At 54.2% G+C, this 14,792-nt stretch overlaps 4 protein-coding genes across 4 annotated transcripts; 2 read left to right on the top strand and 2 right to left on the bottom strand.

Moving 5' to 3' along the window:
• Positions 1-569: 569 nt before the first annotated feature.
• BROUX77_007960 (uncharacterized protein) lies at positions 570-1,876 on the top strand (the record flags this gene model as incomplete). The annotated part of the gene is made up of 2 exons (XM_073753111.1): positions 570-1,572; positions 1,653-1,876. 2 exons carry the CDS (start codon positions 570-572, stop codon positions 1,874-1,876), a joined length of 1,227 nt encoding a protein of 408 aa, XP_073602253.1.
• A 386-nt stretch (positions 1,877-2,262) lies between these two features.
• BROUX77_007959 (uncharacterized protein) lies at positions 2,263-6,144 on the bottom strand (the record flags this gene model as incomplete). The annotated part of the gene is made up of 5 exons (XM_073753110.1): positions 2,263-2,527; positions 2,624-5,712; positions 5,775-5,895; positions 5,995-6,035; positions 6,118-6,144. The coding sequence occupies 5 exons, from the start codon at positions 6,142-6,144 to the stop codon at positions 2,263-2,265; spliced, it is 3,543 nt and encodes a 1,180-aa protein (XP_073602252.1).
• Positions 6,145-6,873: 729 nt separating this feature from the next.
• Positions 6,874-11,168, top strand: BROUX77_007958 (uncharacterized protein; the record flags this gene model as incomplete). Its single annotated transcript, XM_073753109.1, has 2 exons — positions 6,874-7,046; positions 7,103-11,168. The coding sequence occupies 2 exons, from the start codon at positions 6,874-6,876 to the stop codon at positions 11,166-11,168; spliced, it is 4,239 nt and encodes a 1,412-aa protein (XP_073602251.1).
• Positions 11,169-12,163: 995 nt separating this feature from the next.
• BROUX77_007957 (uncharacterized protein) lies at positions 12,164-14,340 on the bottom strand (the record flags this gene model as incomplete). The annotated part of the gene is made up of 2 exons (XM_073753108.1): positions 12,164-13,898; positions 13,973-14,340. 2 exons carry the CDS (start codon positions 14,338-14,340, stop codon positions 12,164-12,166), a joined length of 2,103 nt encoding a protein of 700 aa, XP_073602250.1.
• Positions 14,341-14,792: the final 452 nt, after the last annotated feature.

Here is a 14,792-nt window from a genome sequence, read left to right as displayed (position 1 = left end):
CCCCGGGCCCTCACCTCACCCCTTCATCCCTGTTTTCTCCTCCCTTCCCTGGCTCACATGGCACAAACCCATGATCCAGAACATTGCGTTTTAGGGTTGCCCTGTCTGGTCCCGTCCGTCCACCCAAACCAAAATCACGCCCGCGTTAATCCCGCTGGGTTGGTTTCCCCTCGGTCTCATGTCGAGGCCGAGCGTCCTAGAAAACAACAAACAACGAGTTCACTTCAGTTTGTTGTTTGTCTAGAGATAGGCGCCGACAAGCCCACGCGACACAATCGCGGGACACCTGAAACTGTCATGTCAGGCCCCCCCTCCTCCTCCAAGCTTCAGCTTTTGGGAGCTTGTTGTGCTTTATTTTGCTTCTTATTTCCACTCCACGCATTCTTCTCTGTCATGTCGCCCACCAGATAATTGCTTCTCCATGGCTAGCTGCTGCAGCCCTCCCACTTCATCCCCTTGATCCAACACGAGCTTCTGTGGCCCGGCGCCCAGATCACATACACCCGGCGCATCCTTACTCTCTAATCTCCCGCCCAATAATTCCGTCTAATTCCAACACCTGAAATAAAATGTCCGACACCAACTGGCTTGGTGTTCTCGGCCTGGACCGCCATCTCCAGGGAATAGCCGACTTCGCTGCCGACAGCCGCCATGTTCTCGCCGAAATCGAGCCCACCTCCTACGTCCTGCTGCTCCTGACATTCTGCGGCTTCCTCCTACCGCTGGCCATCATCCTGCCACCGCTGCCGCTCAAGTTCAGCGAGGCCCTGGTCCAGACTCACACTCTCCTGACCGTCCGCACTTCGCGCGCCGGCAACGCGCCCGCGGGCTCCGCGCCGCGTGCTTCCACGCTTCACTCACAGCTCGCTCAAGCCTCCGAGCCCCCGGCTGCGGAGCCCCCGACTGCCAACCTGGTGGCCACGAGCTCGAAAATAGACCGCCTCTGCGTTTACCCCGTCGTCCCATGCCGCGGTATCGAGCTTGCCAAGTCCAAGATTGTGCGTCGCGGAATGCAGTACGACTCCATCTACGCCTTCGTCGAGCAGGCGCCCGGCTCCAAGACATGGGACCTGCTGCTCCCCACCACGTGCCCCAACCTCGACTGCTTGAGCGTGGAGATTTGGGTGCCCGACATCATCAAGACGCGTGGCTCGCTGGACAAGGCGCCCAACGAGGCCTTCATCATCGTCTCGTTCCCCTGGGTCGACCGCGGCTGGCAAGGCCTCGTGGCCCTGCTGCTGGCCAAGCTGACCAAGGGCCTGCGCGCAAAGCCCGACAAGGAGGTCCTGCTGCCCGTAGAGTTTCCGACCGACGGCGAAATCCGCGGCGTCGGCTACCAGTATGAGCCTGTGCGCATGGCCGACCGCTCCGTGCGCTTGCTCAACATGGGCCGCGAACTGCCCGCCGAACTGGCCCGCTTCTTGGGCGCCACCGGCAAGCTGGGCATAGCCCGCGTCGACCGGTGTCTCGACGGCGACAACGGCACGCGCGAGATCCGCGCGCTATGTATGCTTCCCGAGAAGCTTGAGGAAAAGTCGTCAGACTGGGTCGTGCGGCGGCCCAATGTGACTGGTAAGTTTTGACATGCCATCTAGCCCTAGAAGCCTAACGCAGCAGCAATACGTGCGGACGTCCTGACTAACACCCTACAGTCTCCCAAACACTGCCGCAACCAGGCCGCGCCATATCCAAAATCAACTTTGAGCAGGGCGATGCCATGTTCAGCTCTGATTGGTCGTACCATGTCTGCACCTATACCGACGGCGCCCTGCAGCTTGTGCCGCAGCCCAGCGCGGAGGAATCCGACAGGATTGCAGAATCGTGGCTCGAGGTTGGCATGGGCGTTGTGATTGAACAAAAGGATACTTTATCGTAGGTAGCACTGCATATATGGATGCCACGGAAGTACTACGATAGACAGCCGGCCGCACAGAACAATGTGGCCCAGCATCATAGAACATGTATGTTATCTCGCAAGAAAGAAAAAAAAAGAAACCCCCCATAACCCCTGACGCCCTGTGACTATGAAGAAAAACAAAAGATCTTGATATAAATGCACGCAACGACTAAGCCCGAAGAAACAAAAAGGTCCATGCTGCATTGAACCCAACTTGGTATCGCCAATATATTTCCTCCCTCACCTGTTCCGCATCCCAAGCCAAGACCCAAAACTCAAGAAAAAAAGGAAAAGAACCCCCGCAAAATGGCCATCCCATAGATGCAGAAAAAAAGAGGAGAGAATTTGAAAAATTAGAATATGCTTCACTTCAGGTCTGCCGGCGTCAGCGCCTGTACCATGCTCGTGCCCTCACTAAAGCGTGTACGGAAGATGCGGTTGGCATTTTGGAACATGCCGTCCTTGAGCGAGACAACAATGAACTGTGAGCCCTTGAAGCGTGTCTTGATCAGCCGGCCAATGTTTTGTGTGTGCGAGAGATCAAGCGCCGCGTCGACCTCGTCGAGAATATACATGGGCGCTGGCTTGAACTGTAGCAGTGCCATGATGAGCGACAGGGCCACAAGTGATCTGGGAAGAGACAGTTAGAAGGCGTACTGGATACGATGCTATCCAGGGATTATCCAGAGACAGCGACTCCTCTGGTATTTTGGAATTGGGACTTACCGCTGACCACCACTCAGTTCCGTCAGACTCTGCTTCCACACCTTGCCGAGACACACCTTGACCTCCAGGCCATCGCTGATAGACTTGCCCTCAGGTGGATCTAGCTTGGCAAAGCTGCCGCCTGGCAAAAGCTCAGAAAAGATCTGTCCAAAGTCGGCATTGACCTTTTTCCACGTCTTTTGCAGCGTCTTGGCCTTGTACTCGTCCAGCGAAACAATAGTCTCTTCAATCTTGCGCTTGTCACGCAGCACCGTCTTCATCATCTGCTTGAGAGACGCTTCTTTGCGCTCTACGCTGTCAATCATGTTCATGACCTTGGGATTAATCTTCTTCTTCATGCCTTGGAACCGCTCCGTTAGGTTGTTGAGCGTTGACCGGCATTCGCGAATATTTTGGCTCTTGTAGTCGTATGGCGTTCCTTGTCGACCAAAAAGATTCATTTCGTCAGCAATCCATTCGTGCTGCTCCTCCATATGTGTGACAGCGAGGCGTGCATCTTGCTGTTCCTTGTGAAACTTTTCAGTCTCGTGGCCTAGTGTTTGCATTTCCAGAGACTCTTCGGTGATGCGCGAATTCTTGGACCGCATGGCCTCTTCCAGTGCCTTGAGCTCGTCGTTAAATACATGCAGCTTCGCTCTTTCATCGTCGAGCCTTGCCTGGACCGATGCATATTCTTCCTGCACCTCTCCTTGCTGCTTAGTCAAGGTCTCGATCTCTTCTTGCTGGGCCTTGATTGCCACCTCAACCTCATGGAGCTGTTCGCGTGCGGCTGACAAATCAGCACCTGATTGCTCCGAGTCAAGCTGTGCACTCTGTAATTCCTTTTGGAGCGTTTTGACGACTGCTGTGTTTTTGGTAAAGGCTACTCTGAGCTTGTCCAGCGACTTTTGAAGTTCAATGAGTTTGGCATCTTTGTTGTTGTCAAAGTCATTCATGTCTTTTTCGATGCGCTTGATATCGGCAGTAGCTTCAGCGTGGCGTTTCACAGCCTCAGAAATATCAGCAAAGAGCTGTGTAACTGTCTGCTTCATAGTCTCGACTTCCTGGATGATAGAGGATGAAGAGTTACCACTGATTTGCTCTTCGGCAAGCTTAATGGCATGAGACCGGAGATCAAGCTTCTGTTTAACCTGCCGAGCCTTGTCAAGCTTGGACTTTTCCGTGGCAATCTTGATTTGTAGAGTCTTGAGCTGAGCTTCAGTTTGCCGCAGGTTACGTGTGATATTGTTGAGTTTCTGTAGAGTTAGTAGGACACCACTGGAATTAGGAGAGCTTCCTCCGGAAAGGGTGCCCGAGGGATCGTACGAGTCACCCTCAAGAGTGATGCTGCGCATGCGGACGTTGGGGTCAAACGTAACTCTCTTGGCGGTATCTGCATCGGCGCAAATAAGCGTGTTTCCAAAGACATACTCCATAGCAGCCGAAACCTGGTCATCATAGCCAACCAACGTTAGGGCTAGATCAACCTTCCCAGGGGCCAGTCTTTGGGCCGTAGCTATGGCCTGTGCAGACGCCTTGAAAGCTGCGATTTTATTGAGGGGGATGATGGTAACACGCTTGCGCAGCTTGCCGCCTTTGAGAAGCTGTGTACCAGTGACTTCGGTATCAACCACAACATTATAGAGACGTCCACCAGCACAAATCTCTAAAGCAGTCCCGGCATTCAAGTTTTCCTTGTCAAGTGTGAAGAGCTGGGCAACCAGACCCTTGACCTTCGAGCGGTCAAAGTTTGGCACGGGATCGGCGTAATTGAAATCAATGTTGGCGACCTTGCGCTTGAGAGTGTCTGACTCTTGACGCAGGTCTCTGATTTCTTGCTCCAAGGTTGCTTCTTGCTTGAACAACGCTTCTTCTTGGCCAGGCTCGATGCCCATCTCAGCCATCTTGTTTTCGAGATCCTGGGCCTTGGCCTTCATAATCTCGAGATCACGCAAAAGAGTAGCGTTCTGTTCTTTGGCCTTTTGCGCTCTGGGTTCTTCCTCTTGTATCCGTTTCTCTAAATGGGCAATCTTTATCTTGGCCTGCTCCTGTTCCGTTGCAGCAATGGTTGCCCGGTTCCGCGCATCTTGCAGTTGGCCTTGGTAGCCGCTTTCTTGACCATCCTTTGACGCCACTCCAGTCTGAAGAGTTTGGAGCAATTCCTCTTTGGATTCGACATCGTGACCCTGCTTTTCAAGTTCTTCCTTGGCTTTGTCGTACTGTGTTTTGGCCTGATCGTAGACTTTTGTTTTCTCCTGTAGCGATGCTTCAAGCTCGGCAACTGTGTTTTCCACGGCCGACTTTTTCTCGAGTTCCTCAGTTTGGCTAGACCTTTTCAAGTCTATGACAGTGGATAACCGGACGAGTTCGTTGGTGTACTTTTTGACTGTGTCCTCCAGGGCTGCGGTCTTGCCGCCCTTTTTCATTTCCTTATCTCGCTGGGACTGGACGCGCGTGACGTCTTCTTCAAGATGGGAGAGTTCGCTTTTTAGCCGTATGGCGGATTCTTTGAGGTCTTTTAGTCGTTGTTTCTTCCCATCAAGATCTGCACCCGACTGCTGCAGTTTTTCCTGTAGGCGCACATAGTCGTGAGCAACGACCAGACGTGTGAGGCGCTCAAGATCGTTCTGGGTTTGTTGGAAGTCAAGAAAGGCTCTCTTTTCGGTTCGCAGTTTTTCCAGCTTGGGTTCTATTTCCTCGCGGAGCAGCTCTGTGATTTCCTGCAGCTTCAGGTCCTTTTTAGCCATGGTTTTGAGGGCCTTGTCTCGGCGATCCTCAAACATGCGTGTGCCGGCGGCTTCTTCGATCATGGCTAGAATTTCGACGGCCTTCATGTTGAGTACCTTGGTGATGCGGCCTTGCATAATGAGAAAGTTGGGGTTGTTGATGTTGAGGCCAACAGACTGGAAGAGGTTCTGCACGGTTTGTTGCTGGGCTCGGTGGCCATTGATCAGGTACTTGGAGGTTCCACCAAGAACGATTTGGCGAGTGACACTGATGGTGGCATATTCTTCAAAGCCAATGGGCGACTTGGCCTTATCTCTGTTGTCGAAAACAATGGTGACTGAGGCCTTGGTGACACCTGCTTGGCCGCGCTTGTAGATCAGGTCCTGTGGTTTTTGTTAGCAGCCGGAGCAGAAACTTAGACTAGATTGGCAGGGGGGGTATATACCTGGAGATTCTGGGCTCGGACAGTAGACATGTTGGTGATACCAAGTACGAAGCAAATGGAGTCGAGGATGTTGGATTTACCGGAGCCGTTGAGGCCGGTAATGGAGTTGAAGCTCTCATCCCTATACCCGGAGAATCAGTCAGGGTCTGTTTCGGTCTCGGCATGCGGAGAGCCGGATGCGAGGGGTATCGGGGAAGAAGGGGGCGTGGAGCAGCAGTACCATCCAGAAATAACGGTTCTTACAGCATACGACTTGAAGCCCTGCAGGAGGAAGAACGGGCGAGACGGTCAGAAGATGGCAAAGTAAGAGGCCGAAGCCGAGGGTAGGGAGGCTGGGGCTCACGTCTATTATGATCTCAATCACTCTCATGATGGCAGCGATGCGAGATTCTTTGGCGGTTGTGGTTGTTTGCAGAGCAAGGGAAGTCGAGTTGCACCGCTGAAAAAAAGAGCCCCGGCGACTGAGGGGCTGCAATGAGGTCAACAAGGCCAAAGTCAGGTCTATGTCTGCTTGTATGGACAACGGGCCCTGGTAAACAAATGTCCCAATAGGGTTTAGTGCTGCTGCAGGTAGAGACCCACCAGACCCAGCTGCACGTGGTGTGATTGGCTTGTGCTGGACGCCACGCCTGCGCCGCGGAGTCGAGAAGCGTGGCGCCACCCAATCAGCGCGCGCTAAACCCGCGACAAAGAAGTGTGGCGGCCTTGCCTATTCAGGAGGGCATCAAAACAAATGCCGGTTATTTTGCCATGGCAGAGCGTCACAGCCATATTGCACCCTCGTGACTTTCATTTTCTGGTCGTGGCGCACAGCAGAAATCACCAGAATCTTTGTTGGCACATTGGCTGTAGTTTTTCTTTTGCGTCCTTTTTTTACTCTCCCTGGAAGGCCCTGCGCGACAACTGAGACAGCGTCCTCGCAGTTTTGTTTACTTTTTGCTTTGGTTGTTTACTCATCCGCCATCTCGATCGATCTCTTGACGTCCTCCCATTGGGTCCCCTCTCGAATCTTTTCACGACTGTATGATCGTGTTGTCTCCCCATCTAATCTACCTTTAATTCACCCACCCCAAGTCCTCGCCATATAAACTCCGCCGCGATGGCAATGCGAGGCGCGCGTCTTCCGCTTGGCTCGGCCAAATGGCTCTCCGAAGAGCGCAAGTCTGCCGTTCAGATGGCCGAGCAAGAAGTCGACGAGTTTTCCTTCTCAGCACGCAATGATTTCGACTGGCTTAACGAGCACATGGCGGCAATCTTTGACGAAAATGAGATGTACGTGAGGTTCCAGACCCTGCCAACTGGCCCTTGTGCTAACCTGTCCATGGTAGAAATGTCGTTGGCATCTTCAAGACTCCTGGCAAGATGCTCGGGAAGACGCCGCGCGCTACTTACAAACAAGATCCTGTTGCTGCGCCGAGCAACTCTGCCGCCGTGTCCGGAACTGAAAACCGCCTAGTACGTACATCAGCATCCGGTGTATACTCGCCACGGCCAACTAATTTTCGCCTGCAGCCGCCGTCCGATATCTTCACATCTACTACGCCCACTAGCGCCCCTAATCGCTTCACCCAACAACTCAACCACCGCGCTCACTCTCCATCTATCCCCATGAACGACCCCATAGAGTTGACCCCTAAGAGAGCTGCCTCGCCAAGGCCACCTTTGTCCCCTGCCATTGCTGCCGCGATTGCTAGGATAGGTTCCCCTAATCCCGTCCAAGGCACAAAGTCTTCCCGCTACGATGCTCGAGTCCAATCACACTACGATGGCAACCATGTGCCCAAATCTCCCAACTCTCGTGTACCCGCGTCAGGCCAATTGGAAAGATCCATGGGTAGCCCAGTCACAAGATCGCACCAGTCTCCCGAGAGACCAACGTCTTTAGTTAAAGACGCCGCTGAAAACGAAAACATTCCTCAACCATCTTCCAGGGCCGCCTCACCCACGCAACTGATATCTGGGCCACGATTTGGCCGCCCAGGATCACCCATTTTCAATACCACAGGCGGCGCACCCGCATCACCTCGCCCACTTCCAATCCCGTCATCACCGGCCAAACCTTCCCCGACGAAAACCTTTTCTGGCGATACTGCGTCTATTGCGCAAAAACTGCACGATGCAGCCCTCGCGGAAGCTCAAGATCACGACGGTGACGTGAACATGGAACAAGGAGACGAAGGGGATCAATACGACCAAGACGATGATGACGAGAATGCACACTCACCTTCGCCTAGCCCTGCTCGACATGTAATGCGCAAGAGCAGTCTTAACTTTGCTTCTCTGCCCGCTCGTGAACCCTTGGCTCATAAGTCCACTGGTGCTCGTATTTCAAGAACAAGCAATCTTGACATGCTGCGCAATAGTTACTACCCTCGCACAACGCCCGGGAAGAGTCTCGGAGCCACCTTCTACCGCGAGGAGGAGGAAGATGAAATGGATGTCGATGGTGAGAACCAGGACAAGCAGGGTGCCAATGATGCTCCATCGCACAACATGACATACACTCAGCGTCTTCAAGATCAAATCAACAAGTTGGTAGAATCGCAGCCCAAGGCAGCCCGCCCTTCTAAATCTATCCACAACCTTGCGGCCGCACAATCCCAGCAACACTCATCTAGTTCGCAACCTGCAACTCGGACCACTGCCCCGTCTACGACACCACGCAAGTCTAATCCTGCTCCTGTCAGCACGACCCCAGGTGCCTTCCCTGGCGCCGATGCTGATGACGATGACGACTGGGGCGGCAGACCGGCTACCCATGACGACGTATTTAGTCCTAGTGCCGCTACATCTACAACTGAGATGAAGTCGGTTGCTGGTGAGTTTCTTGTACCCAAGCACAATGATGTCGATGGATCTTTTGGCTCTCCTCTTCGCTCTGGTCCTCCGGATAGGGCGATGAGCACCACACCCTCTCACAGCAAAAACTCATCAATCCCCACAGCCTCGGACACGAATCCTGCTGTGGCCCATGCTAAGACCCAGGGTTTGAACAAGGCAGGCTCGGTTTCAGGGTCTTCGATGTCCAGCACCAACGACCCGATGGCTCCAAGCTCTCCACTAAAGTCACCGGCAAGATCGCTGCGCGAAAGCCCTCTAAAGCAAGTTAAAAACAAGCTTTCGTCTATTCTAAAGAGCTCTAAAGGCCTGCTAGCAAGTAGTGCTGCCGCCAGTGCAGAGGGTAAATCTCTGATGTCTCCTTCACGTGTCATGACAAATGCCATGCAGTCTACGGATTCCCTCAACATATCTGCAGCCCAGAGCTCCAACGAAAATCAGTACTCCGACCTCTCTGCCCGGGCAAACGAAGCACACGCGACCGGCAGCCCCCGGCCTGCTCGTAGAACCCGGGCTTCCGCTGAACGTGAGCGTCTCGAAAAGCAGCAGCAGCGCGATACTAAATTCATGGTTGAGCAAATAAGCAAGCTTGACCGGGTCCGTGAAGAGGAACGAGAAAAGGCTAGATTGTTCAGTCAGGAGAAAGAAAAGGAACAGGGGCGCAGACGTGAAGAGGAAAAGGAAAGAGAACGGCTACGGGAGATCGAAATATTGAAAGAGAAGGCGGATGAAAGAGAAAGGGAGCGTGAACGTGAGGCCGAGCTCCAGCGAAAACAAGAGCTCAAGATGCAACGACAACTTGAGCTTGAGAAAGAGCGTGAACGAGAACACGAGCTCGAACTGGAACGCGAACGAGAACGGGAACTTGAGCGGGAAAAGGAAAAACAGCGAAGGCAACCAAGACCGCTACCACCAAAGCCTACTACTGCCTCCAACAGTGATTCAGAAAGACCGAAGTCTCGTACTGCTCTCACCAGCCCGCGAAAAATCATGCGTCCCCGCCAAGTTACCACCCAGCAGCTCGATGACGACGAAATGGAGGTTTCCCAGACGCCGGCACGCTCCACTGCCTCTACCGCTCGCCCACCCACCAGTCACAGCATCCGTACCAAGGAGATCAAGCGCCCAACCAAGCCTGTCGCGGCCAAAATGCGCCTTGAGCCCCCAAAACACATTGTGGTGAAGCCCACGTCTCTTTACCATCCCTCCACTGCCGCACTCTCGGCAAATCTGCAAGATACTTTGGATATCGCCTCTGTCTCACAGCCGCAGGTCACCTTGAAGAGTAGCCAGAGCTCTCTCAAAGAGAAGGATTCCACGCAGAGTCTGAAAAGCTCTGTAGTATCCTCAGCTAGTACCACCCGTTCTCGCACCGTGGACCTCGCAGCGAAAAAGAAAGAGCAGGAGGAACAACGTCGCAAGGAGTCCAAAGCCGAAGCCGAACGCAGGCGGGCTGCCCACCAAGAAGAAACTCACCGCTTTGAGCAACAGCGTGAGGAAGACCGCAAGGTACTTGAAGCCAAGAAGAAGGCACAGCGTCAGGCCGCCCTAGAACGGGCCAAGCAAACTCGTGCGCCGCCACCTGCCGTTCGTAACCAGCCCAATGGCCCCCACGATTACTCGCAGACTCAAAAGTCTAGTCGCCCTGCCTCACGTATTGCTGCGGCCCATCCTGCCGAGATTCCACGGCCCAAGTCAGCCATGAAGGTGACGCTGGCTGCGAAACGCCAGCTTGAAGAGGAAAAGAACACCTATGGCAGCCGCAGCGGTGCTACCTATCAGGGCCAAGACAGCAAGCGTCGCCGTACCGGCGAGGACTTTGGCGATGACGAAACCGATGCGCCGCCGGCGATAAAGGGCCCTCCCGTCAGACTCTCGTCGGCTATCAAGCGGGATCTTCCCACCAAGTCGATGTACGGGTCTGGGGCTCCCTCTGCCTACGGCCAGGCCTCTCAAGCGGCACCGGGCCCTGCTCGTGACTTGTTCAAGACCAATCCCGCCAAGCCTGGGCCTCATGACATGTCCCAGTTTTCAAAGGGCGCAATTCCCTTTGCCTCCAACAACGCCAACGGTTCCAACAACACGAACCCACCAACCAATGTCTTCAAGACGCCTGGACGAACTGCTTTGCCATCCAACGCCAAGTCGGTTGCCAAGTCTGTCTCCCGGCCTTCGCCACGCTTCCAGAACGGTGAAAACATTGAGTTGCCCGAGATCGATACCGACGAAGACGAGGACGAAGATGACGAGGAGGAAAACGCGCGTAACATGGGCGTTGCGCCGTGGGCCGACTCACCCGACCTGCGCCAAGCCCTCATCCGCCAGGAGACTATGGACCCCTCCCTCATCTTCGGCCCGCCCGTCCCGCTCAACATGGAAGAGGTCTTTAGCAAAAACAAGGATCGCTGGAATAAGTTCCGCGCCCGTACGTCGAGCGCTAACTGGACTGGCGCTGATAGACTTACCGAAGAGGATATACGCAAGGACCTGGCTGCTCGCGATCGCATCCGCCGAGACGGCGGCTGGTCGTACGATCTTAGCCGTGAACTTAGCTAAGGCGTCGAAAGGGGGTATGACCGGGCTGGAGTTGGTATGTAAGGCCAAGTATGTTAATTTTCTTTTGCTGTTTCTGGAAGTCTAGCGAGTCTGATTCTTCCTTTCTTTTTTTCTCCTGTCTTGTTTGTATTTTGTTTTTATGACAATAGCATTGCCTCATCTCTTCATATTATGTGCACCGCTGATAAGCGGTGACATGCCGGCGTTGTTCTTTTATTCTTTTCATTTTCTTAGTTGAATATCGGGACCTTGATACAGAAACATTGATGTTTACCAAATACATAGTTGTAAACGCATACACAGCAAGAATATCGAGTGAACCCACGAAAGGTGACAAGTTGAATACGAAACCAGAAGTTGAGATTTTACTTTTCCGACGCCAAAAAAAACATACTTCCAACGCTAGCGAGACTGCTGATAAGACGATGGCGACGATATTCCAAACTACAAACCCAAAGCAAGAAAGAAGCAGACCTGATACAAGATAGATGGAGAGACAGAGAGAGAAAAGGACAGGTGAGAGACTACTGATAAAGAATTTTATTTTACCAGAAAAAGAAGAAACAGGATCGACAAGAAAAGAAAAAACGAAAAACGAAAAAACAAAGTACATGAGTAATGCGTACAGTTTACATAAGAACAAAGACAACTCCATTATTTTAATAAAGAGGCGGCCCGATGAACCAAGAACAAGACACGGTAAATGGAAAAGGAGGAAGAAAAATAGAACAACAAAAAAGAAGCACAGCAGTTGTGATGGGTGAAGACGAGGAATACAGTGTGTCAGTGGAAGAGAACGCTGGCCATTTGAAAAAAGGGGGGGGGGGGGAATCAGTAGTAGTACACAGGCTCGTGAGCGATGGGGGAGGGAGAGACGAGAGAAGAAGAGGGGCTCACAGCCAGAGGGAGAGAGGGGAACAGGGGAGACGGATATCAAGACATGGAAAACCGGTCCGTTGTGACCGACATCCTGTATTTACGACCCAGCATCCCGCTTAGTACTTTCTGTTGTTAGAGCGGCCGCGTCTCTCCCAGTTGTTGGGACTCGAGCGGCGGTCGCCACCACCGCCACCACCACCACGACGATCACCGCCGCCGCGGCGATCACGGTTGTAGCCGCCGCCGAAGCCGCCGCCGCCACGGCGATCGCCACCGCCACGGCGGTCACCGCCAAAGCCGCCCTCGTCGTCGCCAAAGTTGGCAACGTTGCGGTTGTTACGGGCCATGGCGTTGGGGTCGACGACCTCGTTCATCATGTTGCTGAAGGGGTCGCTGGAGTCGCGGGGCGCGCGCGAGGGCTCGCGGCGCGCACCCAGACCGCCGCTACTTCTGTGGCCGCTGTTGGAGCGACGGCCCAGGTTGACGCCGGGAATCCGGGCAAGACCCAGGCGGGAGGCAGCGTTCTCGCTGATGAAGGGGGGCTCCTCCATGCCGAAACCGAAGCGAGTCAGTTCGTTCATGGATGCAATGGCGTCCTCGGCAGTGCGGCGCTCAATGCCACCAATCAGAGAGAGGTAAGTGGTGTTGTAGGTGTCTTCGTCAGCGCGGCGGTAGCCCTCGGTAACAGCCTTGAAGATGGGGTGGCTTTCGTTGGACTCCTCGGTAGGCTCAATGGTAGCAGTCTCCAGGGTCTTGTCGGGGTTGATAGGGAAGGCACCCAGCATCTGGCGAGTAGAAGCTAGCATGTAGCGGGGAACGACAATGTAGCCCTTACCCTCCTTGCCAGCACGGCCAGTACGGCCCAGACGGTGAACGTATTGCTCGGCGTTGGGAGGCAGAGCAATTTGGATGACGTGCGAAACGTTGGGGAAGTCCATACCACGGGCAGTGACATCGGAGGAGATCAGGAAACCGGACTTGGCGGTGCGGAAAAGCTCGGCGGCACGCGTGCGCTGGCCCTGGGTCAGCTTGCCGTGGATGAAGCAGCGGTTGAAGTTGCGTCCCAGGTCACGGGTGACAGCGCTCAGGGTGGGGTAAAGCAGGTCGACCATGGCGGTGGTGGGGGTATAGATGATGGCCTTGAAAGGAATCTCCTCGCTGCCGGGAGCGGTAGCGGCAGCAACCTCACGCTGGATAATCTCAGCGACAGTGGGAATCACGTTGTACCAACCGTGGGTGACAACAATGTGCTGGGGCACACGGGCGTGGGTGGGCTCATCATCCTCGCGGATAGTCTGGATGAACTCAAAGTTGTCCGGGCGCACCATGGAGCGGGCCAGCGAGACGACGTCCTTGGGGATGGTAGCAGAGAACAGCAGAGTTTGGCGCTCCTTAACCTGGGGGTCGGGCAGGAAACGGCCAATTTCACGGAGGGCATCGGAGAAACCAACATCAAGCATGCGGTCGGCCTCGTCCAGAACGAGAGCGGCCAGGTTAGGGGCCTTCAGACCAGCGCGGGGGTCCTGCAGCAAATCGAGCAGACGACCGGGAGTGGCAACCAGCAGGTGGCAGCCCTCGCGGCGGGCTTTCTGAAGCATGGCGTTCTTCTGAGTACCACCAACGGCAGCTTGGACGACCAGACCAGTTCCATGGATAAGTTTCTTGGCCTCTACAGCGATCTGCTCAGCCAGTTCACGGGTAGGCGACAGGACAATAGCGCGCACATCGCCAAATGAGGCAGCATATCTAGACGAGCGGGTCGCAAGGCGAGGATCCTCGTTAATCATGCGCTGCAGAGTAGGCAGCAGGAAACCAATGGTCTTTCCAGTACCAGTCTTGGCCTGGGCAACACTGATGGGAACAAAAGAGTTAGTACATGTGCAAAGAGATAAAAATCAAAGCACAAGGGTCCGGACACCACTTACAGATCTTTGCCCTCAAGCGCAGGGCGAATTGTCCGGGCTTGAACCTCAGACATCTTCTGGTAGCCCATACCCTGGACAATGGTGCGGATGATGGTGGGGTGGACAAGACCACTCTTGCCAATGTCGGAGAAGAGAGTAGCCTCCTCCTCGGGCTTCGCCTCAGCCTCAGCCTCAGCAGACTCGGCAGCGGCCTCGGTGGCCATGAAGCGGAACTGTTGTAGAGAGCGGCTCAGCGAAGAGACCGAGGGCTTGACCGCAAGCATAGTGGTGCGCTGGGCGAGAAGCGATGAGGAAGCCGGCGCAGCAAAAGTGGCGCGCGTAGCGACCTGGCGCAGAGGCGCGCATCTGCGGAGTCCTTGACGGAACATTGTGAAAACACGAGCGTGTGTGTATGTGACGATATAGTCGGTCTCAGCAGTCGAATCTCTTGATCGGGAAAACTTGATATTAGAGCAGCGCTTTATCCTGCAGAGCCAAAGCAGCCGAAACTCTGGACAAGGGACAAGGGAAGAGAAGAAAAGACAAAAAAGAAAACGATAATTCAGATGGCCTGAATAGGGAGTAATGTGTGTGGCCTTCGTCGTCTTATGAAGAAGCACGAAGATGTGAGAGTGAAAAGTCTGCAAGCTTGTGCCAAATTTTGCCGTCTTGTTTTTTTGGGCACTGCAAAAGCTCACCATCATTGGCTGAAGCGCTGGCTGCTTTGAATTTTTTTGAGCCTATCGGTGAGCCCCTCTGACATAAGCGGGGCGATAAGCCAAAAGCCCAATCTTATCGCTTATCGGTGGGGCCGGCCATTGCCCGTTGCCATGACGGTCTT

The sequence above is a fragment of the Berkeleyomyces rouxiae genome, assembly GCF_048999995.1.
Source record: "Berkeleyomyces rouxiae strain 22BRR77 chromosome Unknown BrBRR77_ptg000012l, whole genome shotgun sequence".
Classification (NCBI taxonomy): domain Eukaryota; kingdom Fungi; phylum Ascomycota; class Sordariomycetes; order Microascales; family Ceratocystidaceae; genus Berkeleyomyces; species Berkeleyomyces rouxiae.
Note: the sequence above shows the minus strand (reverse complement) of the source record. Positions and strands in the feature narration are given on the sequence as shown.